At 45.2% G+C, this 26262-nt stretch overlaps 1 protein-coding gene across 3 annotated transcripts; it reads right to left on the bottom strand.

Moving 5' to 3' along the window:
- Positions 1–3239: 3239 nt before the first annotated feature.
- On the bottom strand, positions 3240–18522 carry PLEKHB2 (pleckstrin homology domain containing B2). 3 transcript variants are annotated; one of them, XM_021555808.3, is made up of 8 exons: positions 18418–18522; positions 15321–15376; positions 14558–14710; positions 13727–13829; positions 12804–12843; positions 10597–10686; positions 9359–9473; positions 3240–7339 (listed from the first exon to the last, which is right to left on the bottom strand). In XM_021555808.3, the coding sequence occupies exons 2-8, from the start codon at positions 15355–15357 to the stop codon at positions 7203–7205; spliced, it is 675 nt and encodes a 224-aa protein (XP_021411483.1). In that variant the 5' UTR covers positions 15358–15376; positions 18418–18522; the 3' UTR covers positions 3240–7202. The 3 variants fall into 3 exon arrangements, with proteins under 3 accessions (XP_021411483.1, XP_085443671.1, XP_085443672.1); XM_085587545.1 differs by lacking the exon at positions 18418–18522 and adding an exon at positions 15478–15734; XM_085587546.1 differs by lacking the exon at positions 18418–18522 and adding an exon at positions 15682–15713.
- Positions 18523–26262: the final 7740 nt, after the last annotated feature.

Below are 26262 nucleotides of genomic sequence, written 5' to 3'. Positions count from 1 at the left end.
TGCGCTCTGCCAGCAGCCCCTGCCAGGCTGCTCGAGGCCTGCCTGCACCTACCAGCGCCACGGGGCTGCTCCTGTTTGGGGCTGCTCCTGTTTTTTAGGGGGCTGTTCCTGTTTGGGGGCTGCTCCTGTGTATTTGGGGGCTGCTCCTATTTTTGGGGGGCTGCTCCTGTTTAGGAGCTGCTCCTCTTTGGGGGCTGCTCTTGTTTTTTAGGGAGCTGCTTTTATTTGGGGGCTGCTCCTCCTTTTTGGGGGGCTGCTTCTGTTTTTTGGGAGGCTGCTCCTGTTTTATTTGGGGCTGCTCCTGCTTTTTGGGGGGCTGCTCTGTTTTTTGGGGGGCTCCTCCTGTTTTTTGGGGGGCTCCTCCTGTTTTTTGGGGAACTGGTCCTGTTTTTTGGGGGGCTCCTCCTGTTTTTTGGGGGGCTGTTCCTGTTTTTTTGGGGGCTGCTCCTGTTTTTGGGGGGCTCCTCCTGTTTTTTGGGGGCCTGCTCCTGCTTTTTGGGGGGCTGCTCTGTTTTTTGGGGGGCTGCTCCTGCTTTTTGGGGGGCTGCTCTGTTTTTTGGGGGGCTGCTTCTGTTTTTTGGGAGGCTGCTCCTGTTTTTTGGGAGGCTGCTCCTGTTTTTTGGGGGGCTGCTCCTGTTTAGGGGCTGCTCTGGGCGGCTCGGACCTGTCATCTGCTGGCCTGGCAGAACAGGCAGGACAGCCCAAGTACCCCTGCACCTCCAGCGAGAGAAAAACGCCATCACTTTATCATAAACAGCTCTTCAGCTGAAGCAGCTGGGGACTTTAGCATGGAAATCTGGCATGGAAATGCCGTTCATTGCACTCGTGTGCCTGAGCGTTGCCACGAAAAGCTGCTTTTGATGAAGGCCGCGCCGCGCTGCGGCGCCGGGCGGGCCGGGGCCGCCATCGCCGGGGCCGCAGCGCCACCTACGGGCGGAGCCGCGCGAGGCCGCGCTCGCACAGCCCCGGCTCTCCGCCGCCCCGCGGCGTCCCACTGTCCGGTGAACCTTTCGGAAATAAACTCCTCCAATGTCCAACCTGAGCCTCCAGCCATGTCCTCTCACGCTGTGCTGTTCCCTGAGAGCAGGGCCGGCCCCAGCTGGCTGCAGCCTCCTGGTCAGGAGCTGTGCAGAGCCGTGAGCCCCCTGAGCCTCCTTTGCTCAGGCTGGACACCCCCAGCTCCCCCAGCTGCTCCTCGCAGCACTTGTGCTCAGCCCCTTCCCCGGCTCCATTCCCCTCTCTACACTGGTCACAGCATTTCGGTGCTGAATTCTGGGGCTCAGAGCGGGACGCAGCACACGAGGTGTGGCCTCATCACTGCCCTGGTCCTGCTGGCCACACCATTGCTGACACAGGCCAGGTGCCTTTGGCCGTCTTGGCCACCTGGGCTCATTCAGCCACTACTGACCAGCACCCCCAGGACCTTTTCCTCTGGGCCAATTTCCAGCCTCCCTGTGCCCAGCCTGTAGTGCTGCAGGGGGTAAGAGCAGAACTTGGCACTTCACCTTATTGAACCTCATACAGCTGGCCTCAGTTGATGGATCTAAGCTGCCCAGATCCTTCTGCAGAACCTTCCTGCCCTCCAGCAGATCTACAGTCCCAACCAGCTTGGTGTCATCCATGAGCTCAGGAAGGGTAGACTCAGTTAGGAACAGGGCTTTCCGCTGGCCTCCAAACCTGGGAGGTGGCTGTGGCCTGCCCAGCTGGGAGCACCCAGGGGCACAGCTGATGGATGGCAGGAGATGCAGCCACTGCTTAGGATAAACTCACCTCAGCCCCACGCACCTGGCCCCACAAAGCTCAGGGGGCTTATCAGGAGTCACTCTTTTTGACTTTGCCTGTCATAATTTGCAAAATGCATGGCTAGTTTTGGTACACAAAGTACACAGATGATTGGGTAGACTGACTATCCACCACAGTCAGATTAAGCTCAGTATTGTTGCTCTGAAACTTTCCCAGTCTGCACCTTAAAAATCATCACATGGCTCTTAAACTTGAAATTATTAATGCAGATACACTGGAGTTTTTATGTGCCCTGTGAGTCCTGAAGCCTTTTAGAGATACATCAAAAACTCTGAAATCCAGTGAGATGCTCTGTGGCACCTGTGAGGCTCCAAACCAGCTGGGTCTGTGACAGCCAGCTGGGACCAGCTCTGGTTTGTGGTTAGTGACTGCTCACAGCATACACGGTGTGGGGACACTCTCAGCTCCACCGAAATTCAGGGAACACTGAGCTCACTGCAATGCAGTGCAGTAGAACTGCAACAGGAGAGAGGGACAAATACAGGTACTTTTAGGAATACAACTCGAGTTAATTATGGCAGTCGCATTTTACAACCACAAAAAGGAGAAGGAATAAACTGTTGGAAGCTCAGGAAGGTGTGGAGCTGCTAAGCCTGGCACAGCAAATCTAGTTCCCTGACTTGTTCTGGTGCAGAGAATTTTAGTAAAAGTGAGCTTGGGCAGGTAGGGTTCAGTATACGTGATGTCCTGCTTAGTCTAGTAAATCCATCACATGGAACTGCTGACTGGCAAAACAGGCACAGTCAGCATAGTGTGCTTGGGAGAAAAGCAATGCATACTCTGACACTAGCTGATGGGTTGAAATAGCAGTTTTGTTTTCATTCCTTCCCCGGTCTGGAGGCTAAAAACCCACTACCCCTCAGCAGTAAAAACTATATGGGCACAAAGCAGGGATACTGTTTTACAAAATGTACTGTGGTCCTTTGGACTAGGAAGTTTAATTCCCTGCAAATATGCAAGATTGTCTGCCTTTAGGAGGCAGAGCTAGCTGTGGTCATTTAGTGTCTTTGTCAAAACAAACTTATTGATTGTACCCAACTGGTCTTAGCAATTCATAAACAGGAAATACCAGTAAAGCAACCAGTAGCATTTTGCTCAGAGCAACATCTGTGCTCCAAGCAGCTTAGTCTTACACTAAACAGTACAAATCTGATGATAACACAATGTAAAATAGTAAATCTGGATCAGTGTTGCATATATCCAAGATTAAGCACTTCTGAGTCAAAGCCTTCAACTCCATTAGAAAGAAATAAGTCTTAATTCTAATCTTGGTATAGTGGTGTTAGTGTGGAGTTGCTTTGCTGATTTCACAGACCTTACATCACACTTATTAAATGGTAACTGAGATGCTCAAGGTATGTCAGCCTGAGCTGTCTACACTCCAGCTAAATGAGAAGTGTTGAATAAAGGCTAGCAAACATGTCAAGACAAAATAATTACACTAAATATGAATTTTATTGCTATGGTTATTTTGCTATAAATGAATAAGGAGAATGAGGACATACAGTAAAAGCTACAGTAAAGACAGGGAGTGCACAAGAACATAAAGGTTCTGGAGGAGAAATTTGTTGCATGCTACCCTCCATGACTTACACAGTCTTATGCTGAGGAGGAAAACCACAAACACATCTGAGGAACACGCGTGTGAATTTTCTCCTCCACTCCACTTGTGTAGCTGGTTCCATCACCTACTGAATCTTCACTGAAGAACAAAGTAAGCCAGGGCTGGATGACATGCAGGGTAGCTCCATCTGGACACTGCTCAGAATGTGCTCCAGCACTGGGGAATATGTGTCTTTGCTGGAAGTCAGTGCAGTTGTTCTGTACAGAAACACTGCCCACCCCTCCTCCCTAGTCCATAAGCCTGTACCCACTCACTAGAAGAGACTGGCTTTCTCTGAAATTCATGCAAAAGGAGCCAACAGCTTTGTCTTCACATGTAACTAAGAATAACCACCAATAACCCTGGTTGATCTCTTTAATGTGGTCAGACTTACCAGAAGGCTGAGCATTCCTACCCCACTCTGAGGAAGCCTGGCTCTGTCCAGCTGTCCACAACTGCAAGCCCAAAAATAACAAGTCCCAGACAAACATGTGGACTTGTGACCTCCTCAATTCTGAACAGACTGGCACTGCTGTATAACAGATTTATCCTTCCCTGACAGTGTGCACTGCACAAAAACAGGGCCATTGTGCTACTTGTGAACCTCCCATTGCTTTAGGGGGCTTAAGCGTTGGGCCCAAAGCAGGAATGTGTGCTTGAGTACAAAGCAAACATTTGTACTCAATGTATTGTTATTACAATACATTGTAATAACAATGGAATTATAGTCATGAATAGCACTGTTCAGAAACAAACTATCATTTCAATCTGCTTGGAAAATGATCTTGCAACACCTGCTGCCTCTTCCCATCACTATGGTATCAGTGGTCTGCAGAACCTGGCATGGCTGTCCCTCCAAGCCCCAGAAGCCATCTCCTTCAGCTCACAGCAGCCTCCACACCAACTGCAGGTACATTAAATGCAGAGCTGGGCAGAGAAAGGCTATTGAGTCACGACTGTGCATCCAGCCAGACATTCCTGTGGATCTGACCAAAGCTCTGCTGTTTCTGAGCAACAGGAGACACAGGCACATCTTCAGGAAGCAAGTCTGAGCTTCAACAACCAGGGACTTCAGGTGGCAATGCCCATGCTGCTGCTTTGTGCACTAGGATGTTGCTACTTCTGTCTCTGCAGTGAGATCAGAAAAGCTACAAGCACCTACAGGAAGATAACTGTGCTCTTGATTTCAGGCTCTAGCACAAGTTTGTACACTTGCTTTCTAGGTTCTAAATGCCTGTGCTTCTGAGATGGAAGACAGTTCATCATTTTTGTATAAAAGCAGCCTATTGTTTCCAAGACAAAACTACGATCTTTGGCTTCAATTTGTAGTGTATTTTTCCATTGAGAAGTGTAAGGTTATTTTCTTAATGAAGAATTATTTCCATTTGAACTTTTTAAAAGATCATTTCTTTTTAATTACAACCCAGGAATGTTTTGCAATCAACAATCTTTATTTTATAGCCTTCACTTGAAGATACTAGGGACCTAGACAGAGTTATCTCCTGAAAACACAAAAGACATGTTCCCCTGCTATGACTAACAGTTCTTCTGAAAAAATAAAAAAGCCCAAACCAAAACAAAAAACCCAGCTGATTTACCTTTTGTTATCCTTTCCCAATCATTAGGAAATTTAAAAAAAACCATGCAATGCCTAGTGGTTTTATTCTCCCCTACTCCTTACAAGTTAAGAATCATAGAGGAAGAAGAGGAGATGGATGCATTCTGCAGAACTCACTATTGCACAGCACAAACCAAACAGCAGCATAGACCTGTATTCAAATTCACCTTTTAGAGGGCTTTTAAAAAGGGCAGACACGTTTGTTCACTTACATTCCATCCCTTTCTGACCCCAAGGTCTCTAAGAGAGCTTCAGTAATTTCAGTAATTCAGCTTCTGCAATTTATTTTGGTTTGGACTAGCAACAGGAAACTTTCACTGTAGTCCTCTTTTGCACTTCCAGAATGTCCTTCCTGACTGGCAGAACATGTGCAGCTTGTGTTAACCTGTGACAGGACATGCTGGCAACATTGGTGTACAGCTCAGAGCCAGCTTCCTGAAAGCAGTTTACCTTCCCTGGATTAGGCCACTCTTAGTAAAGCAGCCACAATTCCATCTGTCTGTTTACTTCCAGTGATTCCACTTGGTTGAGTTATTCCTAAGGCTCATGAAAGCCTTGTGCTTCCCCTGGCTGCTCCCAAAACTCCTGTCCAGGACCTGTATTGCTTAAATACATAGGACAGAGCCAGGAGAATTTTAGGATGAAATGGAGAAGATTGGGGCTTCAGCTAAATTTATATAGGTTCAAGTTCTCATCTGTTTTCATCTTTCCTGACATGAAACTCTGTGAACCATAAGGAAATTAACCTTCTTCTAAATGGAAGCATAATGGAAGCATAAGTAAGACTTAACATTAAAACAGTATGCAAATACAGGAAGCTAAAAGTGGAAGTATAAAAATAAGTCCTCTTACTATAAGAACTCAACTTATGCACCCTGCCTCATTTACCTGAACAAGAAAGCCCTTGCATTTCTTCAGAGCTTGCTTTCTGTGCCAAGCACAGCTCAGCATGGATTAGAACAGGCCACGTAACACACAGAACAGCTGCACTCCAGGGCACAGCACACTCTAGAGAAACCACGCATACAAGCAAAAACACTTGGAGTGTTTTTCTCAACAAGTCATGGAGGGAAAGGGAAACCTGCTGAATGTGAGGGGGAAATGTACATGCAACAAACCCAGCCTCAGCTGTGCTCAAAATTAGTTGCAAATAAGGAACCTGGCTCAGAAAACCTTGGTGGCTAAGAGGCAGGCATCTTATCCTAGCCCTGGCAAGGCAGCTGATACCAAAGTGCCTGTGTGCAAGGTCTGCTTGTGTTGCTCATCTCTCCCCTCCTGTTCCTGCCTGCAGAGGGGCTGGAGGCCCAACAGAGCAAGGGCTGTTCAACTTCCTTCTCCTCCTGCAGCCTCTGCAGAGCCATGGCAGTAAGGAGCAGAGACAATGGCTGGTTCCTAACAATGCAGCTGCTGCACTGTCTGAGGCTGCTGTTCTGCAGACACCTGCAAAGCTAAAAATCCAGTACTTCCATCTGACCAGAGAAGAGTCATCCAGGATAAAGAGGGAGCTAGAACAACAAACACTGCTCTTCCTTGCCACTGGTCATTCACATTCTGGGAGAATAAAAGAATTGAGGAGTGCTGCTGCTTCTAGTGTTTGCTCATACATTCTCAGACAGCTCACCTGGATGGTGTGTGAGGCAGGTACAGGGCTCCACCTAAGAAAACACACTACCATCTACAGGCAAGTTTGAAAACAAAAAAAAACTCAAGCATGGCAGACTGCCTAATGCCAAGGAATCTCTGCTGAGCTCTATATTTTTCCAGGGAATGTTTAAAAGCCAGTAGTATGTGTATACTAATGCAGGACTCCTGTTAATCTCTTATTTGAACTAGATCTTAGACCCTTCCCCCCAAAAAAAAATCTTTTTTTCCTATGGTGTTTATAGTAACAGTCTGTTCATAAAGCAGGTAACTGCTACCAAGTGACACTGGTGCTCATATTGATCCTTATAATTCTGAACATCAGACCAGAATTCAAGAGCAGCACATGCCATTTCAAACCACTTAACTAAATGGTGCCTTTAAACTCTCATTAAGACAGTTAAGAATCAGTTATTAAGATGTCACTACTGAAAAATAACTATTGCATTTTTCAAAGTTTAACAGTAAACAACATTGCCAATATATTATTGCACACAATAAAGGGGTTTGGAACTACAGAGATAAGGAAAGGGTAATCTAGAAGACCCAAAAGAGTGATCCCAGAGCCATTCCAGTTGCTGCTCCAGCCAGCATGCCCAGTGCCAGATCTCCATCGCTGTCACGGTAACGCTCTCGAATGATGACATGGTTTGCAGGGGGCTGGCCATAAGGTCCTAGGAAATAAGAGGTTGTTGGGAGGAGGGCAAAAGAAATGTGCATCTTAATACCATACTCTGCAATTTCAAAACAGGCCGTTCTTTCACCTTTTTCCTTCAAATGAATACTAATACTTTGTCAGCTGCACAGGTAGAATACATTTCTGCTTTGGACTCAGCCTCCACATTAATTAAATCCAAGGGCAATCCTAACAACACTTCTAGCCTTGTAACAATTTAACATCTGTGAGGAAAACTCATCACAAATGTAAAAGTGAACATTGTTCTGCAAAGAACTTATGAATTACTTGTATTCACTTTGTGGATTTAATGTAAGAAACGGGTCTAAAAATTGATTCAGCCTTAAAGTTAAGGCAAATAGTTTAGTTCTTCCCCCTTATCCCCTCCCCATGAAAAAATCTTCAGCAGGTCTCAAGCCAGTCATTTGTCTGAAACTGTGCATCAGTTATTTACATTTACTGTCTACTGCAATTCTGCCTTCACATCTTGATCTGTGGGGTGGTGACAGGTGCTACATTTCTGTTCAAATGAAAATTGGCCAGCAGTAATAAATTAACCTTAGACTCAAGAGGCCACTGACTGACCCTTGCTCTGTAACAGACTTGTACCAGCTTCACCTGTCATGTTTTCTGATTAGCTCCTAGCTGCAAAGCAAACGTAACAGTACTCATTTCCCTTCCAGACATTTCAGGGAGATTAAATATTCTTGAAAATCCCACAATGGTGTTTTGTAACAGATTCTTAGGTAATGCAACTAAATACAGCTAGCAAAGGCTTTCACTGACTCTCAGCAATGCACTCTCCCCCCTGAGAAGGACTATGTCACTGCAGAGAAGGGGCAATGGAGCTGAAGGTAGAGGGGTTAAGTGAGAAGCTGTGGTGAATCTGAACCCTAAGGTTTAGCTGCAGTGACTCTGCTGAAGGAAAACATTGAGCCTTGGCTACTATGCCCAACCAGTAACCAGCATCTTAACACACTGACTTGCAAACTGCTCAGGGGAGTTACTGTCTGATGCTGCATTGTTGTCATATGGGTTTGGCTTGAGTTCCAGGGCCTGCTGGAATGTTTTAAAAATAGTTCTTGGGTTTTTAAAAAGCTACTGCTTTTCAGAACCAACATAACACACATTTCTCTGTGTTTGGATGTGTATCATTTGTATCTTAGGACTTCAGTAACTTATATGAAGAAAACTTAAAAAGCTTTAAAGGCTTATAACAAAAAATGGAAAGGGCAAGTGAAATAACCTAAAAAATGTCAAATGGAAAACAAAATCTCCCTCAAAACTGAAATAAAAAATTCTCAGTAGAGATTCTTGTTTGCAGAGCTAGATCATAAACAATTAGTTTTCTCATTTTTCTTATCATACAAATCTAAAGCCCCAGTTCTGTAGCACTGAGGCTCTGTGCAAAACTAACTTTAAATTAAGGTGACTGTGATCAAAAGCACACCCTACAATTTTACTCTTTGCTTCCTGTTTTTGAGACTGAAAGCTATATAAACCTGAACAGAGCAACAGATTTTATGTGGCTAAAATGCTACCTTACAGCAATTCCAGCACACAGGGAAGGAACCACCTACAGCCTTGTTCTGGGAGTGGATTTACCTTTGAAACTTGCATTTAAATAATTAAACTAGGTTTAAGAGCAGCAGATGAATGAACAGCTCAATCAATGTCCAATATGAAATACTGAATCACAAAATTCCATCTTCTTCTGGCTGTTGTACCTTTCCTTAGAAAACAGGCTGTAGATAGAGTTCTGTATGGTTCAAAAGGAGTTCATTAAGCAATGTAACCATGCTGAGATCACATTGGGAAGGTTAAATCCCTTAATATCAATTTCACTTCAGTCCCCTTTTTTGTGAAAGGGTGAGTGGACTGGGTTCCAGTTACAGGTCAGGTTTCTTTCTCTGTGTGCAGGAGTGGTGGCTGGTAAAGGATGGTGATGAATAGAGCTAAAGCCAGAAAGATTGACTCAAATAGCTTCTGTGGGAATGTGGAGGATGTGGCTGATTACCTTGGTATGGATACTGATAGGGCAGAGCATAAGCTTGTCCATTGGAGGCATAGAAGACCTGAGGGCCCACTGGGGGGTATGCACCATTGTACTGGTCATAGCCATAGCCATAAACCTGGGGAGATTAAAAAGCTCTGTTACACAAGTACACTTTGCTATGCATCCAGTCAAGCACACTGTTCAATTTGCCTTCATTTCTAATGTAATTAAAGTTTCACTGAAGTATCCAGGATGTCCTGCTATAGCCAATCTACTTTCTGGAATGGATTCAGAACAGCTGCTTGGAAAAAAGGGCACTCCTAAGCAGCATCTGCTCTCTTCTTTTCCTGGATAGGCAATGGCAGAGGCAGGGCCTGGATCATCAGGCTGAGGCACAGCAGCCCTGCCAGCTTCTATTCTCTGCCCTCATGCCAACAACAGCTCTCTGGGGAGCTCAGAAGCGCCAGGAAGGCAGCAGCTGATCCCAAAAATCTCCAGCCAGCCCTCCAAGAGGGTATGCTGCAAGCAAATATCAGATTAAAGACAAATTATCTACAGCTGTATGTTTTAGAATTTTTTTTTTTCTCCAAAAGAGGAGGCTGTACAGAGGAAGATTCCAGCAGCACAACTCTTTCTTAACAAGAGTGAGAGTCTGGAGCAGATAGTGCAACAAGCAATAGTGCTCCAAACTATCCTCTCACATATCACTGCACACCACTAAGCACATCCAGAAATCCCCAACATATCCTGGTTTGGTCCCAAAGCTGCTCCTTCACTGCAAAAAAACTGTGCATCCAGGAACTAGAGTTATTGTGTTGCTGTGACCTCTTGGTACAACAAAATCATTATTTGTTAGAAGTGTGTCAAAAGTCACTACACCCTATTTCAAACACTCCTGATCTTACATCTTTCCAGTGCTTGCACAACATGGAAGTGTAGTTACACCTCCTTATGTTAGAAGCTGCATGACCAATATATTTGAGGATCAACCAAATAAATTCTGCCCTGTCTCTCAGAACCTTTATTTTTCAAGTTCACTGAGCAGCCACCCTTTATACACCTCCAAACCAAATATGCCTCATCCCTTTCAAATGAAATCCATCTCAAATAAGAGCAGCAACAGACTGCTAGTGCCTTACTCTCTGCTAAAAAAGCTTTAAAGCTCAGTACAAGAGTACAATGCAGCACTCTGTGAGTGCTTGAAGGAGGCTGTTCCTGCTGCCTGGTTCATGTTGATGCTTCCTGACTGCAACTCTTACCTCAGGTGATGGTGTGGCATAAGCTGTGTAGGGAGGAGGGGCCGAGGAAATGGCTGTCTCATCATACATCACATCCGATCCCACATAGCCCTAAACACCAAGGATAAAGAGCAGTTATCACCTGTTCCTATAGACAGACAGAGCAGTCTAAGGATTAAAACATAACGACCCCAAAGAAAAAGTAACCTTTAGCCACACTGGGTGTTAAGAAAGCAGTGAGTACCTTGTGAAGTCTGCAGAAAGAAAGTACCTGGAGACTAGACCTGGGAGAATACAAATTCCTCATCAGCCACAGAAAGAAGACATCAAATTTTTCCCTGTGTGTGTGCCACAGATAGGGAAATGTGTATGTGCAAGCACCCTGGCTCCTTCCACCATTCCAGAGCCTCAGATATAGAAATTACCCTCCTGCTCATTTTCTGTCTTCAGTTTAAGAAATCTTCACAACTAAGCTGGCTGCTTCCTGGCCCCCTAGAGTGGTATCACCAAGTTCTGCAGAAGTGGGTAAAGGAAACAAATGCAGTAGCCAAAACTAGTACCCGAGTCCATTTAGAGTAAGTTCCCAAAGACAATTAAGATTTCTTACACTACCTTTGTATTCTTGCCCATAATATCCAACATCTACAGCGATGCTCTTATTCCTTTTTCCAAGGCGAAAGCCAGTTCCCATTCTTTAATTCACAAGGGAACATTTTAATAAATGAACAGCAAATGTTGTATTATCTCTTGGACTGATGAAATCATGGCATCTGAGGACATAATACGGCTATATCCCAAGTCAAACTCATGGTGAAGGAGGATTGCTTGAAACACTGTTAAAATACTATATGAAGTGGTATTTCCATCACCTGAGAAATCTGCTCACATCTCAGCAGTAAATGTGTTCTGCCCTGCCACAGGGATCTCAGAACAAGCAATGCACAAGCCTACAAACACCTGTAAATGATACAGTTCTCAAAGCTAAGGAGATCATCCTACTATTCCAGTGAAGTTAGGAGGCACTGCTGGATGCTTGAATTTTTGAAAAGTGTGTCACACATGTACAGACTCAAACCCACTTCCTCAGTTAGTCCAAGTTAGCTATTAAAGGTGTCATTGGACACCTTTAATAGCTTTGGAAAATGTTAATTTATGCATCTACTTGTGTAGAGTGCTACCTGCTCTACTTTGAGTAGCCTTGGGGTCTGTCTTGGCTGACCAAGGTCAGCACTGCCACGTTCTGAGCCATCTATCAAGGCTGGCAGCAGTGTCAGAAGCATGAAAACAGCAGTTCCCATTTCCTGAAACCAGGAGTCACCATCTCACACACAGGCAGGGTAAATCCCCTAAAACTAGAGCAGACAGACCATGAGTGCTGTGTCCTCTGCATGAGGACAAATCCTTCACTTCTCATTTAAGGCCACAGGCAGTGTAGCATGGCTGCAGTCAGAGGCAGTCATGTCTGGGGTAGTTTTGCCATGACAAGTGTTTGCTTTGGGTATCTACAAATCTAAGTTATATCATCTGACAGATGCCCCAGTACAGTGGTAATGTTAATGTGACCCATCAGAAACTGAGATAAGCTTCTACAAAACACAGCATTTCCCCTGGACAGAAACACCTCGGGTTGCTTCAGCCTAGTCATCCAAGGAAAGCTAGTGCTGCAGAGTTGTCTGGAAAGCAGTCTAAAGGAAAAACAAATTGCAGAAAATGCAGAGGCAATACACTCCTCCTCAGCATGCCTGCACTCCCCTCCAAGCATCTCACTCTTCCCCATGTCTCTGCCAAGAAGCATCCCACAGTGGGATGGATCTACATTAACAAACAGCTGCTGTGTAGTAAGCTTCCTTTAGCACTGCACCCACCTGGGGCAACAAACACTAGGAGTGAAAAGTTCATTTCTGCTGGTTGCAGAAGATTTGCTTGTTGCCCACAGCCTCAGTGCCCAGAGACCAGCTTTCCAAACATTCCCTTCCACCCAGTGAAATGATTCCTTAAAATCATTATTTTCCACACAGTATGTATTTGCCTGGACTTGGCTGCAAGGATGTGTTTGTGATCCAGAGAATCATTCTTCTCCCCACCCACAAGCTTTACTATCATGCTCATGACCCTGTTTTTCTCTAGCAGAGAAGGATGGAACACGATTTCAGAACTAAACTGCTGGACTACCCAGAACACTGATGTGCTGCTTCTCTATCAGTATAAAGTCTAGGTAGGACACTCACTGTGTTTGTTCTGGCATCCTGGAGAGCAATTTTCCATGCCCTGCAAAAAAACCCCATCGGTTAGTGGAACACGGATAAAAATTAATGGCACATTTTTCTTTCAGGTCAATGAAACAAACAAGGTTAGCAACGAGAGGCACTGCAGGAGCAGAGTTTAATATACTGCATGTGTCAAAGCAGAATGAGACGCTCAAATGCACAAGTGTTATACCAAGTCTAAGAAATAATTACTTTCTTTGTAGAGCTGAGAAAGAACAAGGAGGAACAAGAGGAGGAATGGATGCAGTTTTGGAGGTCCTTGCTGCAAGCACAACAGGTAGGAAATATGCAGTCATGCTTAGGATGAGGTAATGGGAAGATATGCACCCCAGCAGAAAAGCTCATCTGTGCTGATTACAGCAAGGGCCTTGGTGCTACTGCACCTCCCAGGAGGGAGGTACACCTCACCCAGCTCCTCCCCTGCCACGGGGCTGGGAGCATGCTCCCTGGAACACACGTCTTGGCAAACAGTGATCACACAAGTTATCTAATTCTACAGCCCAGCTCAGCTCAGAGTTCACAATAATGCAATATTCCTCCTACTGCCACTGGGGTGTCCTTGGGCTCATGCCACATCATGTGCTATTGAAGAATTGCAAAAGTTTTAAAAAATCTGTTTAAGAAAGTCTTGCATTGATCATGTTAGTCAGATTCTTCTACTCCTCCTCACCCTTGAGTGTTTTCAGTGACTTAACTTGCAGTTAGTTTGCATGAGCTAGACAACTTCTAGGAAAGATATTGGTTTTTTGCCACTGCAAACCTGCTTTTATTTGCTTGAAAACTTTCTTAAAATGTATCTCTGAAAGTTAGAAGGAAGGAAAATAACTAGGGAGAGGGATAAAAGAGGAAGAAGCAGCAAAACCGTTATTCTCTGGCTTTCTTACAGGCAGTCATCTGCACTCTCTGCACAGAGGTTGACTGTCTTCCCATCACGGCAAACAATCTGCAGTAAACAGTCTCTCTGCTTCCCCTCTGGAGGCTGGAAATCTGAGTGAGAAAAACAAGAGTTGAGTTATGAGTATAAACAGCATTACACAAGCACATCTACAAGAAGGGAGTCAGTTTATGCAAGTCTGGACAAAATAAACAAGGGCCAGTTGTAGCTGCCTTCCATGGCATCAGAACGAGTCCCAGAAGGAAATAACCTGTTCTTAATCTTCAGAGTATCCTGAAAGTAAGCAGCTTTGAACACCTTTTCTACAAAATCCAAGTGTCTCACAGCAGAACCAATCCATACTTAGCAATGGTACTGTCCAGCACTTGTGTCCTTCCCTTGTGTCAGCAGCAAGTGGAGCACTAACAAATGCCAGAGGTGAACTTAGGAAAAACATCTGCTGAGGTTTCCCATTTCTAGCCGTGCCTCTCTGTCCAGCCAGCACTGTGGTTACACCAGGAACGCTCTGACTGGGACACACAGTCCTGCTGGGAACATCCCATCCTCCTGCATGCATTGTACACTGTTCTGAGTTTTAACAGGAAGTATCAAACCTAACCTAACCTATCACATGGTGATACCACACCCTGAGTGTCTCCAAAGCAATTTAGGAGTTGGTGGGGTTGGGTTTTTTTTGGAAGGTGGGGGATTCAAGAACAGTGAAGTTGCACACACTTTGGACACGTTTAAATCTTCAGGAGTACTGTATGTGCTATGCTGGGCAGGCACTGAAGTTGTAAAGAATCTCTGGATACACAAATCCTGAAGGTTTCATGATTACCTCGACATTCATTCCCCACTCTGAGGTTGATGCAGTGGATTCGCATGTGGATTTTATCTTCTAGGTCATGGCGATTTTGATCATCATAGAATATTAAGCGGCCATCAGACCATAGATCAAACCAGTTCTTCTTCCAGCGTCGTAAAATAGTACCTTAAAAATCAGACAATCACTTTTGAGGACACATATCGGGAAATATTTCTGTCCTAAAGTTAATAAAAAATAAACCAAGAAATCCTTCACAGTTGCCTCAAACAACATTCCAAAGTGCCAAGCAAAATCCTGTATTACAACATCCCCACTTGGGAACATTAGAGAATTGGGTGCCATATTTCATCTAGAATTCAAAGCAAAACTGGTTTTATTTTAAGTGCATGACCTGATGCTTGTGTTATAGCTTGCTGCAGGAACAAGCAGAGGACATGATTAACTGAAAGACACTAAGTTGAGGTGTCAGGTAAAGTTTCCAAGACCCCACTTATACAGCACTAATTACAGAGCAGCATCTGAAGCTGAATGCCAGTCAGACATCTCAGATATGTTTATATCCTGTTTCCCATTAGAGTACCCAAAGGTCATGTGGGAATGCCATCACAACACGTCATTATGTGACGTGTCCTAAAAGTAAAAAGGAAAAAACCCAACAAAAACAACCCACAGAACTACTTGTTTTAAGAAAACCTGGGAATTACTCAGCTGCTCTGATGTTTTCTGAGGAAATCCCAGTGAACAGGGAGAGAAGGAAAAGAGACCCATGACTTACTTTGCCGGAGCAGCCATCCGCTCTTCACAAATGCCATTGTTGCTTAATCTCGTGAGCTGAAGAGGAAGGGGGAGGAGGGAGAAAAGCAGCTGTCAGTATTTCACAATAATAAATTAGAAATATGCATCTCAGTACCATCTATTAGAGCTGCATGTACCCAGCTCATGTGTCAGACGCAGCAGATCCCAGCTGAAGATACCCAGTAAGCACAACTGGTGGTGTAGGACAGAACAAATGTGCAACTGCTGCGATCCAGCACGACTGTCAGAGACCACCTTGATGATGAACTGGCAAACAAAACCCTACAGCTACTGCTCTTACAAAATGGGGAACAGACTGCAATGACTGCTTCCTGACTCACCACCAGTTCCTTAAAGTCCTTCTCTCTGCATACGTGTACATCCTGTATTCTGCAGTCTCAAGTTACCAAGCAGCCTCACTTCTACCTGCCTCTCTTTTTTTTTTTTCTGTACTTCCTCTTCTGTGTTTTTCATTCACTGGCTCAAAGTCCAGTCAAAACAAAAGCTGAAACAGTTTAATCTTAAACAGGAAGGAGAAAGCTGTTTTTATTACTTGTATTTCTTTCTTTCAAATCATCACTAGCTCACTCTAAGGATTAAAGTAAGTAAAAGATGAGCCTATAAAGTAAGATTCTGAGTTCTCCTCAGCTTTTAAATGAAGCTTGAAATAGCATAGCAAGGACTCTGTGTTAAATTCAAGTTATCACACGTGACATTAAGTACTCGGCCACTGCATTCTGGTTTATGAGCATGCTGAAAAAAGACATCAAAGGTGGGATATATTGGAAAATTAGGTTTTATTTTATAGCCTAATGGTGTTCTGATTATTATTTTAAAAGAGATTATAAAAACTCAACTATCCAGATGCAATTGAACTAGAAGAGGAAGAACAGAAGCATTTTAAGCCTCCCCTGAGAAGGCTGCTTTTTAGAAATTATTTGTGGGGCCTGTAAGCCAATGGGAGAGACAGACACGATACTGAAACCTAACAAATAACATTCTATTTGTAGCAGCATAAAGGGGTGGGAGGGCATGGAGGGGTGAAAGGTGCAATAGAAGATTTGATAGACAGAGGAACTCCTCCCCAGCAAACCTCAGCAGAATGTGTTTAAAGCTGAGAAGGGAGAAAAAGAAGAGTTTTGTAATCTTCTAGTAAAATATGAAGTTACTAAGGATCCATGTGTTTCCTGACCTAAGGGGTATTACTTGTAACTGTGTCCTCTTCAGACAACTGAACAAATACTGTAGCACACAAGATTTATAACCATCAGGATTTCATATTTAAGGAATGCCACATCCTGTACAGGCTTGGATATGATGGTGAGAACCACCTGCAGGTAAAGTCTGAACTCCAGCATAAACCCCATTTTTGACTTTTGTACCAGCTTGCAGGGAAAAGAAAGATTCTGCTGAGAGCCCACTTCTGAAAGGGAGCACCAGATTCCTGTTCTGCTTTAATTGTTGTCATCTGGTCCTGCTCTGGGGTCTGAGAATGCTCTTGTCACCCTACACAGACAGAGAGCTCCAGAAAGAGAGGCCAATTAATTCTTCCAGAATAACAAAGTACAAAGGACCTGAGGCTCATTCTGCCACCACCCCAACACAGGCTTCTTCCCCTTGATTCTCCTTTACAAGGAAACAGCCTATTTGCTCTTCATTTTCACAGGAATGAGCATCTCTAATGGTGCTTCCATGCCTTCCAGTTTGCCCAATAATGTGAAATCACTCTTTCTGGAGGCTGTTTCATAGTCTACAAGCCAGAAAAGAATTTGCATGAACTTCAGTTCTGCTGCAAGTGTTAGACAAGGCCATGGAATGTTGTTGCTACCTTTAAACCGACTCTGTTACACAATAGCATAATTAGATTTAACTTAGACACAAAAGGGGAAGAACCAAAGAAGAAAACCTCTCTCTTGACAAATTGAGTTTTGCCTGTGATTATGGACAGCTCACAAAGTCTCAGAGCTGTCTAAAGCTACAAGAGCAAATGGGGCTTCAGCAGCTGTACAGCACCTTGCACGTAACCTCAGAGGCAGCAAATACTCCTTTCCCAATTGAGTTTAAGTGCCCAAAACTTCAGCTCTGGAGTGAGAGCAAGGAATCACACAGAAAAATCTGCCAGCACTTAAAGTAGGAGGTGCAAAAAGAATTAGATATTCTTCCTTGTCCTTTTTAAGCACAGGGCTCATTTGAAGTCCTATACAGTATTCACACTCCCCCTACATGATGTTTAAAAGCATATTTGCAGAGCTAGGAGACAGCCTAGCAAGATCAGCTGCATCTGAATAGTATTTGCTTGTTAAACCATGAGACTTAACCAAAGCTAAATTAATTTATAACGAATATGAACAAAAGTGTTTTGGAGACTGAAATCTAAAAGTAGTAGCACTCTAAAGTGAACTCGAGTTAGGGGTAGATGCAGTAAAGGAGTGGGACGACTCCTTTCTGCTCCCTAGAACAGCAGTTTTCTGTACGGAATATAACGCGGAGTATCCAACAGTCTGTTCCAGTCCCTTTCTTGATAAAGCACACTTTTAAACAAATCAAGCGTTTCTCCCTGCAGCTTGCAATCACTAGAGCAATTCCGCTCAGAGCAGTTGGGCCCGGTCCTGCAGTCGGTGTAGATGGAGAGGGCGGACAGCAGCCGCAGCCGCGGCGCGGAGCCGGCGGAGAGCAGCAGCGCCCGCAGACACGGTCCCTTCGCACGGAACCGCGCTCAGACGTGACCCCACCCGCCCCTCCCGCTCCCTACAGCGCACGTTTTCTATTTCTGGAGCTCCCTGGCTCTGGCCCAGCTGCGCAGGCCCTTTCCCCGTGGGCCAGCTCCCAGCCTCTGCCGGCGGTGCTCGCTCGCACCGGGACAGCCCCACGGCAGCCCCCGGCCCTCCGCGGCGGCGGCTCCGCCCCGTGCCCGCCAGCAGCGGCCTGGCCTGGGCCGCCCCGAGAGCCGCTCTCGCCCTCCCCGCCGCCGGCAGCCGGCTCCCGGCCGGGTGTGCGCCCCGCGGGCCTCGGCGGGGCTGGCGGCTCCCCGGAGCGGCCCCCAAGCCCAGCCCAGCCCAGCCCCGCCCCGGCCGTACCTGCCGCGCCCGCGCCGCCGCCGCCCGGCCCGGCCCGGCCCGGCCCGGCCCGGCCCCTCCTGACGTCAGGCGCCGCCCGGCCCGCGGGAGCGGGGCGCGCCGCCGCCGCCTTCCCGGGGCTGTAACGCACCGCCTCCGCCCGGGCCGCGGCTCTCGGCGGTCACGCTTTGTCTTTTCTTCCGCAGCTTCTGACCTCACGCCGTGGAACCGCAACGGAGAGTAGCAGGCGCTTTGTTCAGCAGTCCCGCAAGTACGGGAGGCAGGAAAGGCCGCTGGTCTGTGACCTGTTACATAAGGCAGCCGCAGCGCCGCCCGGGCCATGCCTGCAGGAGCGCCCTGCGCTCTGCCCGGGTCGGTGCTGCCCGCTCTGCCGGGGTCGGTGCTGCCCGTCCTGCCCGGGGTCGGTGCTGCCCGCTCTGCCCGGGTCGGTGCTGCCCGCACTGCCCGGGGTCGGTCCTGCCCGGGGTCGGTGCTGCCCGTCCTGCCCGGGTCGGTGCTGCCCGCTCTGCCCGGGTCGGTGCTGCCCGTCCTGCCCGGGCTCGGTGCTGCCCGTCCTGCCCGGGGTCGGTGCTGCCCGTCCTGCCCGGGTCGGTGCTGCCCGCACACCGCTCTGCCGGGGTCGGTGCTGCCCGCACTGCCGGGGTCGGTGCTGCCCGTCCTGCCCGGGTCGGTGCTGCCCGTCCTGCCCGGGTCGGTGCTGCCCGCACACCGCTCTGCCGGGCTCGGTGCTGCCCGTCCTGCCCGGGCTCGGTGCTGCCCGTCCTGCCCGGGCTCGGTGCTGCCCGTCCTGCCCGGGGTCGGTGCTGCCCGCACACCGGCACCGGCGGGGGCACCGTCTCACTGCCTCATTAGCTCCGTCAAATTGTGTTTCCACTTCTAACGCAAAATATGTGAGATAGCTACTCTAGAAAATGAGAATAACCTCTTATGGAGATGTACTATTTCCCCTGATTGATGGGATTTCCTATTAGAACTTTCCCCAGGCTCGTTCTGGCAGCCTAGGAGGGAATACCACTATTATAACAACAAGTAAAAAGAAAAAAAAAAAATCATTAATTTGTTTGCTTCAACCTCTTTAAGCCTAGGTAATACAGAAATAATATTCATCATAGTTACAATTTGACTTAATCTGTCAACAAGCTCCTCAACTTTCTCCTACCCATCTATTATCTCTTTTTGAGCACAACAGCAGTTTTAACTAGAAATAACATAGAACGCCTGTGGCCCTGTAATTTAAGACTGTAGTGTAGCTTTTGTTTTCATGTCTCTCTGAAGGACCAGAAAAGTGGTGTAGGTAGAACAGGGGAGATAAAAAGAGATCATCTATCTGTGAACAGGACAGGTTTCAGAAAACACCAGTAAACAAGATTTGTGTAGGTCAAATTCTACTTATGTAGGAGTCCTTTCTCTAAGGCTAAACCTGTCACCATTGCTGAAAAAGTATTTTCAGAAACAGAGGTATTTGGTGGTGGAAGGCAAGCCAACCTTTACACCGGGGGAGGGAGCAGTTTTCTTCTGGAATCAAAAATACTTCTCTGGAGGATTTGGGAATTCAGCAGATCCTGCCCTGGGTGAAGAGTCACGAGGGGACAGCTGCCTTTTGGGCACGTGTCCAAAGCATTGGCTGTCTCTGTTGATGTAAAACTTTCATTTTTACATTAGGTTTAAAACCATTTTAAACTGTCAGGTGTTTCCTGGATGAATTATCTCCATGGGTGCAGAGCATCAGGACTTTGTTTTGGAGCTGTCTGGGACTCTGTTCTGTCCTGTACCCACTCTGGAAGGTCGGGCAGGGCTGTGAACCCAGCCACATAAACCTGCCCTGGATAATTCATCCAGGAAGTGAGTGCCACACAAATCCCATCTCAGGGAGCAGGACAGAGGCACAGATCCAGGAAAGATTAGATCTTCATTCTGCCAGCAATCCAAGCATATGCTGGAAGCACATGCAAACATCTCTTAGGCTTATCATTCTGAAATCTTTTGAATTAAACATGTTGGGCTCCTCTTTAGCTGAGGAAACTTTGATCAGCGAGTTTCTAATTAGCTGTGCTGCAGAGCTGAAGGCCTGAGTATTAATACCCTGAGCAAAAGAACTAGAATATTTAGGTGAATACTATTGCAACTGGGGATTTCTTTTCAAGCCATTTGCCAGTGAAGTGTGAAAGTGAAAGCTTTTGTTCAAATGTTCAGCCTGTTCATAATTGCACTGTCAGTCTGGTAACTTTCAAAGCATGATGTAAGATTCATCCCTCACTAATAATTTTTAAAAAATATTTGGAATGTTAAAGACTTACCAAACCCTGAGGTTTTTACTCCCATTCTTGTCCTGAATCAAAGCAACCAATGCTGAAGCTCAATTTCCCCATTGTAGTTACAACATACCAGTTAAAATTTGAATTGGCAAATTAAATTTCTAAACACCTTAAAAACTGCTATTTGGGAAAATGAATTTGGAAAAATTGAGCCATATGTGACTTCTAATTCTTTGTCATAATGCAGCTGACATAATACATCTCTTCGATATTTGCTAAATTTTGATTACCACCAACATAAGCATTTGAATTTTCACAGTCATTTGAGGGTCTTCAGCTGAAATTTGAATTTCAAATTTCATACTTTGACTCATAATATATAATTAGACTCTAAACCAAGCAGAATATACATTTGCATTAAGAAAAAGCATTTCAAACAAAATGCATGCCAGCATTTTAAGTATTATAATTAATGCCATTAATATTACTGCAACTAATACATGCTCAATCAGGCTTTTTTTTTTTTTTTTTTTTCAGAATCAGCATTGCTTACAAGGTAATGAAATTAAAAGTAGTAAAATTAAGAAAACTATTATTCAACTGAAGATCCCTGCTTGCAACAGAAAGATCAGGATAGCTGCTGCTGAATAACGAATTCAAAGGACTAGGACTCCAGAAGGGTTTGTGGTTATTATTTATTAGTGTTTCAAAGCTTAAATATGAAGGTTATGGGCAACTTGAAAGTAGTTAGGCATTAGGTGAGAATAGCAGAACAGAAAATAGGTCCAGAAATAAGGCAAGCTTGATTAATTGTTTGGGAAACGAAGCCAGGTTGCAATAGTTTGTACATAGCTTATAAAGCTTCCCTGACGAAAGAGAGATGGAAAATAACATATTTCTGTTTTTCCAGAAGTTTGTATTGTTTTAGCCATGTGTATAACAGTCCTGAGCAGAAAGGTGAATCATAGACTTGGAAACATCTTTCTGCAGACTGCCTTAACACACTTCCATGTCTCCAGTAGAAAAGACTCTTGGCTATAGTTCCTGCTATTTCTATGGGTAATTCACCTGCACTCATGATCAAAATTCCTTGGAAGATTTTACCCTCAAGAAATGACCCAGTGTGATCAGTTTGTGTTGTGCTGTCACATGAGAGGCGTGTCCCCAGCTGAAGGGGTTCCTGTGGAGGTGCTGGACATGATGCAGAGCACAGCTTTCCCTCCTGAGAACTCCAGGCAGGTCTCCTAGCAAGACTATTGTCTTACACATGAGGAGCTGAAGTGAAGGGTGGGGATTTTTAAATTGCTTTGGGTTTTGTTCTGCTCATATCTGCAAAATATAATGTATCCATGTAGCAAAACATAACACAGAACTGCCAAGCACAGCATGTGTATAAAGCACATGGAATGAACAATGTGTTTGCAGGCTACACAAATGCTCTGCTCCAGCTGAGCCTGCCCAGTGCTCAGACCTCAGCACCACAGACTGTAGCACGTGCTAATAATCTGGGCACTGTGATGCCTTAGGAATTTAGCTTTTATATTTTCCATGTATTTGTAACCCTGCAGTTCTTTAGTGTATAACTCTAAACTGCACACACAGTGTGAGCTGCTGCTTTCCCATTTTGGGCAGACACAGCAATTCCTCTCCAGGCCTGGCAGTCAAGGACACCTCACTGCCTCAGGCCCCCAGAGATGGAAACAAAAGTTGCGGGGAGCAAACTTGGGGTAAATTACTTCATTACTTGAAGCTGTAGTTGGAAGATTAACCTCCAATATGCAAATTATGCAAATGGACCAAATTTGTAAAAGTGTGTAAACGTGACCTGTCCTCCAGGGCTTTGTCTGCCCAAAATGCACCTGAAGGTCCTTCAATAAATAGAACTGCTTTTTCTTCCCTTAATTTTGTCTGGCCTCTGTTTTTGGTAGCCCAACAAGGCATCAACTGGAGCATCTCTCTTACATGGAAAGTTTGAAGAAGTTGGGCCTGTTCAGCCTCGAGAAGAGACCCCTGAGAGAGAACCTCATTATTGTGCATAAACTTTTAAAGGGGGGTGCCAAGAATATGGAACGAGGCTCTTCTCAGTGGTGCCAAGCCATAGGACAAGAGGCAATGGGCAGAAAAGGATGCCCAGGATGTTCTACCTGAACATGAGGAAGTGCTGGGCTGTGCAGTGCTGGCTCACGGGAACAGATTGCCCAGAGCTGGTGCAGATTCTCCCTCCCTGGGGATAATCCAGACCCCTCTGGACAAAATCTCATGCCACATGCTCTGGGATGACCCTGCTTGAACAGGGATCATGGAGGCACACAGTGACTGCAGACACACTGGAAGGGCTCTGCCTCTTCCCAGCTGCCATTAACCTTAAGAACTGGATTTTGCTAAAGGTGATGTGAGCAACAGATATGTTGACAGAATAAAGAAACAGTTTCAGAGCAATTCAAGAACTCAAATGCCTTAGGAAAAGTGTATTTTCTTAGAAAAATCTGTGAGCTAAGGCTTGAGAAGGATTAGCTCTTGAATACTGACAGCAGGAGTGAGAGACTTGCCCAAGGGCATGAGAAGGCTGTGGCAAAGGTAGAGGAGCTCCTCCTTGACCTCTAACTGATACCATGCTTTGCCTCCTCCTGGCCTGCAGTTTGTGGAGCACTCCAGACACCTCATTTCTGTAATTAAGTGATCTCTTCAGACACTTGTTACAGAGGAAACAGCACAGAGAGGTACATTCAAATAACAGGCATCTGCAGCTTCCTGGTGGCCAGTGTAGCTCTCTGGAAGCAGACTGCAGAGTACACTGAGAACAACAGACAAACAAAAAGGCCAGCCAAAAGCTGAGGAACTTTCTGGGTGAGACTCTGGGATTTCATTGTCAGATTCCATTGTTCAGATCTGATTAAAAACAAACTGGCAGGAGAAAGACCACATGCTTATCAGACATCCCTGCAGGTCACACCACTAGAAAGGCATTTCACTGTCACTGATGTGGTCTGTTTGGCAGGAAAAGAGTTTTGGATCTTGCTTTTATTCGTTGGCAGTTTTGAAAGGCATGGGATTACCAGGGATGGGTTATATCCTTTGCAACTTGCAGAAAAATTCCTGTCTTTTTGCAGCCATTCTGAAGAGGAAAAGAAAAACCTAGCACAAAACATTTCTGTTTCCATTAATAACTGTGTTTGGGCCTGCCAGCCAGCATCAGTGGGAGAATTTTCTCTGAATTACATAAGCTTTGACTCTCTACTTTACATTGGCTGTACTATTCCATTAGCATTTAAAGAGTGCTACATACACAAAGGAGATCTACAGTCATAGCCAAAAGACATGGCAAGGAAAGGAGATCAAAAGAATAATTACATTTCATTTTCACTGAGGGACTAAAGCACAGGGGCAGTAAGAATTAGATGCAGTCACCTGGAAAATCTGTGCCACTGTGATGAAATAGATTTACACCTCCCCTTGCCAAACTGTCAAATATTTGTGTTCCCTCATCAGACTGCTACAGGCCAATGGCCACCAGCAGAGAAACTCCCAATCTATATTTTGGTCTAGGACTATTTTTTAATCTTCTCTTCAGTTACATGCTCCTTGTGATTTGGACTTTGGAAGAACTGTTGGTGAGGAGGCATCTGTTTTGCCTAATTTTGTTATTTTGAAGTTTGCTGGAACTGGTAAGTTAAAAGTCAGTTCCTTCCTCTTACTCTGAAGTCCTTGTTCTATTTGTCTACAAATGCATATTGAATTCTGAACTCTTAAACCCAACCTGCCAAACATTGGAATCAGTAGAAATCACCATGTCTTCAGAGGCTTTTGCATTAGGGCCCATATTTTTTCCCTTCTCTTCCAGTAGTCAGACATTAAAACACTGACACAAAGTAAAAAATAAATATCCATTGCCTCTTGGGAATTAGCATGCTGTGTTGCATTGACATGTGTGGGACATGCTTGTGTTTGATTTCTGCTTTTCCTAGGGACAGGCTCCAATTCCTGCCTCTCCCAGAAGCCTCTTCATGCCTTTTGATTAAACAGCAGGAGAGCTGCTTGACTGATGGTTTTATATTTTACAGCTGAGAACTGCTGAGGTATTTTGGTTTTTTCCAAGTGACCATAGGAAATCCCACAGTTATTTTTCAGAACCAGGGCCCTGTAAGAGGGCCAGTGCATTCCACATACCCAAACCCAGGTACTCAGAATTCTTTGGTAAGAATAATTTCTGCCAAGCTGTGTGCTCCCACTGAGGTCCTCTGACCACATTGCAGCATAGTGCCAGTTGTTGCTAAGTCAAGCCAGGAGCAAATTATCTCCTGCCAGACAAGGAAAGAGCCAGCATGGAAATGTGTCTCACAAGTGTCTCTCTTCATCTACCCCTTTGTATTTATGTCTTCTGAATGATCATTCTCATTTATTCTTGTTCTTTTTGAACTTCCACTCTGTCACTTCTTGGACTGGACATTCTGCACATACACAGGTATTGAAGCAAAGACCTTCCAGACCTGTGGGCTGCAAGAGTTAGAACAGAGAATTCAACACAGCCCCAGCGTTCAGCTGGGGGGAGTTAGGAGGAGATGGGCACCTGAGGAAACAATCAGGAGAATTCACTCATCTGAGCATGACTACAGATTGCATATCAAGCTGCAATGTTCCATACATAAATCTGACTGCATGGTAATTCCCTTCCAGCCTGCACCTAGGTTTGCCTTTTCTAGAAAGGCACAAAGGATGGAGACTCAGCTAAGAAACATCCCTTCTCTTCCTCACCACTAACATGACAGCACAGTGTCTGGAAGTCTAAAATTTGCTAAGACTGGATTTGAATCAGAGCAGAAATGTTCTCTCTTTCTTCCTTAATGTGTCAGGTCTGGAAATGTTTGCAGGTAATTGTAAAATGCAAGCAAAATGAAGATTGAGATTTCCATTTGAAGCACATGAAGGTATTTCCCCTATGTTAATATGTCAGACCAGCACTAGAATGTAGTGAAAAACACTACAGAATGCCTGTTTCTACAGAAGTTTGTAAATCTAGGAGGATAATAGTCTCCATATCATATGTTCTTTGTATATACAAAAGCTTTGGAGACAATCACTTGACAATTCCTATGTACCTTGCAGAAAGCATTCACCAGAAAACAGTGATGGGAACAATTAAGCTCCAGGCTCAGAGCCAATATGCAGCTGATTTTAACAGTGTGTGGATCAATTGCTGAAAACCTCATCTGTATAGAAGTATAGAAAAGGCTTCTGAGCACACACTGAAAGCTCTTTACATGACTTGACCCATGATCTAACAACAACCAGAAATGGAAAGTTCTGCTGTTGTTTGTGTCACAGTAAGGACAGAGGCTTGGGCATGTCTGTGTGTGTGCACAGAGAGGCTGCCCTTCCTCCAGTCACTTATTTAACAGATCTGTACAAAAAAGGGTTAATGCAACCAATCTCTGACACCAGCTCACCAGATAAGGTGCTGTTTATTTACTTTGAACAGGTTAATAAGTTGGCTCCAAAGCAGAAAGTTGTGTTCCAAAACCATTCAAGTCAGAAAAGCAGATAGTCATTTCAGGGATTGTGGTTTCACTGTGGTTTTATTGTCAGCTGTGTC

This window comes from Lonchura striata, chromosome 9 (genome assembly GCF_050655825.1).
Source record: "Lonchura striata isolate lonStrDom1 chromosome 9, ASM5065582v1, whole genome shotgun sequence".
Lineage (NCBI taxonomy): Eukaryota > Metazoa > Chordata > Aves > Passeriformes > Estrildidae > Lonchura > Lonchura striata.
Note: the sequence above shows the minus strand (reverse complement) of the source record. Positions and strands in the feature narration are given on the sequence as shown.

Bases quoted from the DNA above. Each gene is read 5' to 3' on its own strand.
- PLEKHB2 (XM_021555808.3), bottom strand. From the start codon at position 15,357: ATGGCATTTGTGAAGAGCGGATGGCTGCTCCGGCAAA. The intron at 13,830-14,557 runs GTAATCATGAAA...TTTCTCACTCAG, and splicing joins AGTGGGGAATGAATGTCGAG to ATTTCCAGCCTCCAGAGGGG. The intron at 7,340-9,358 runs GTAATCAGCCAC...CTTATTTCCTAG, and splicing joins CTATCAGTATCCATACCAAG to GACCTTATGGCCAGCCCCCT.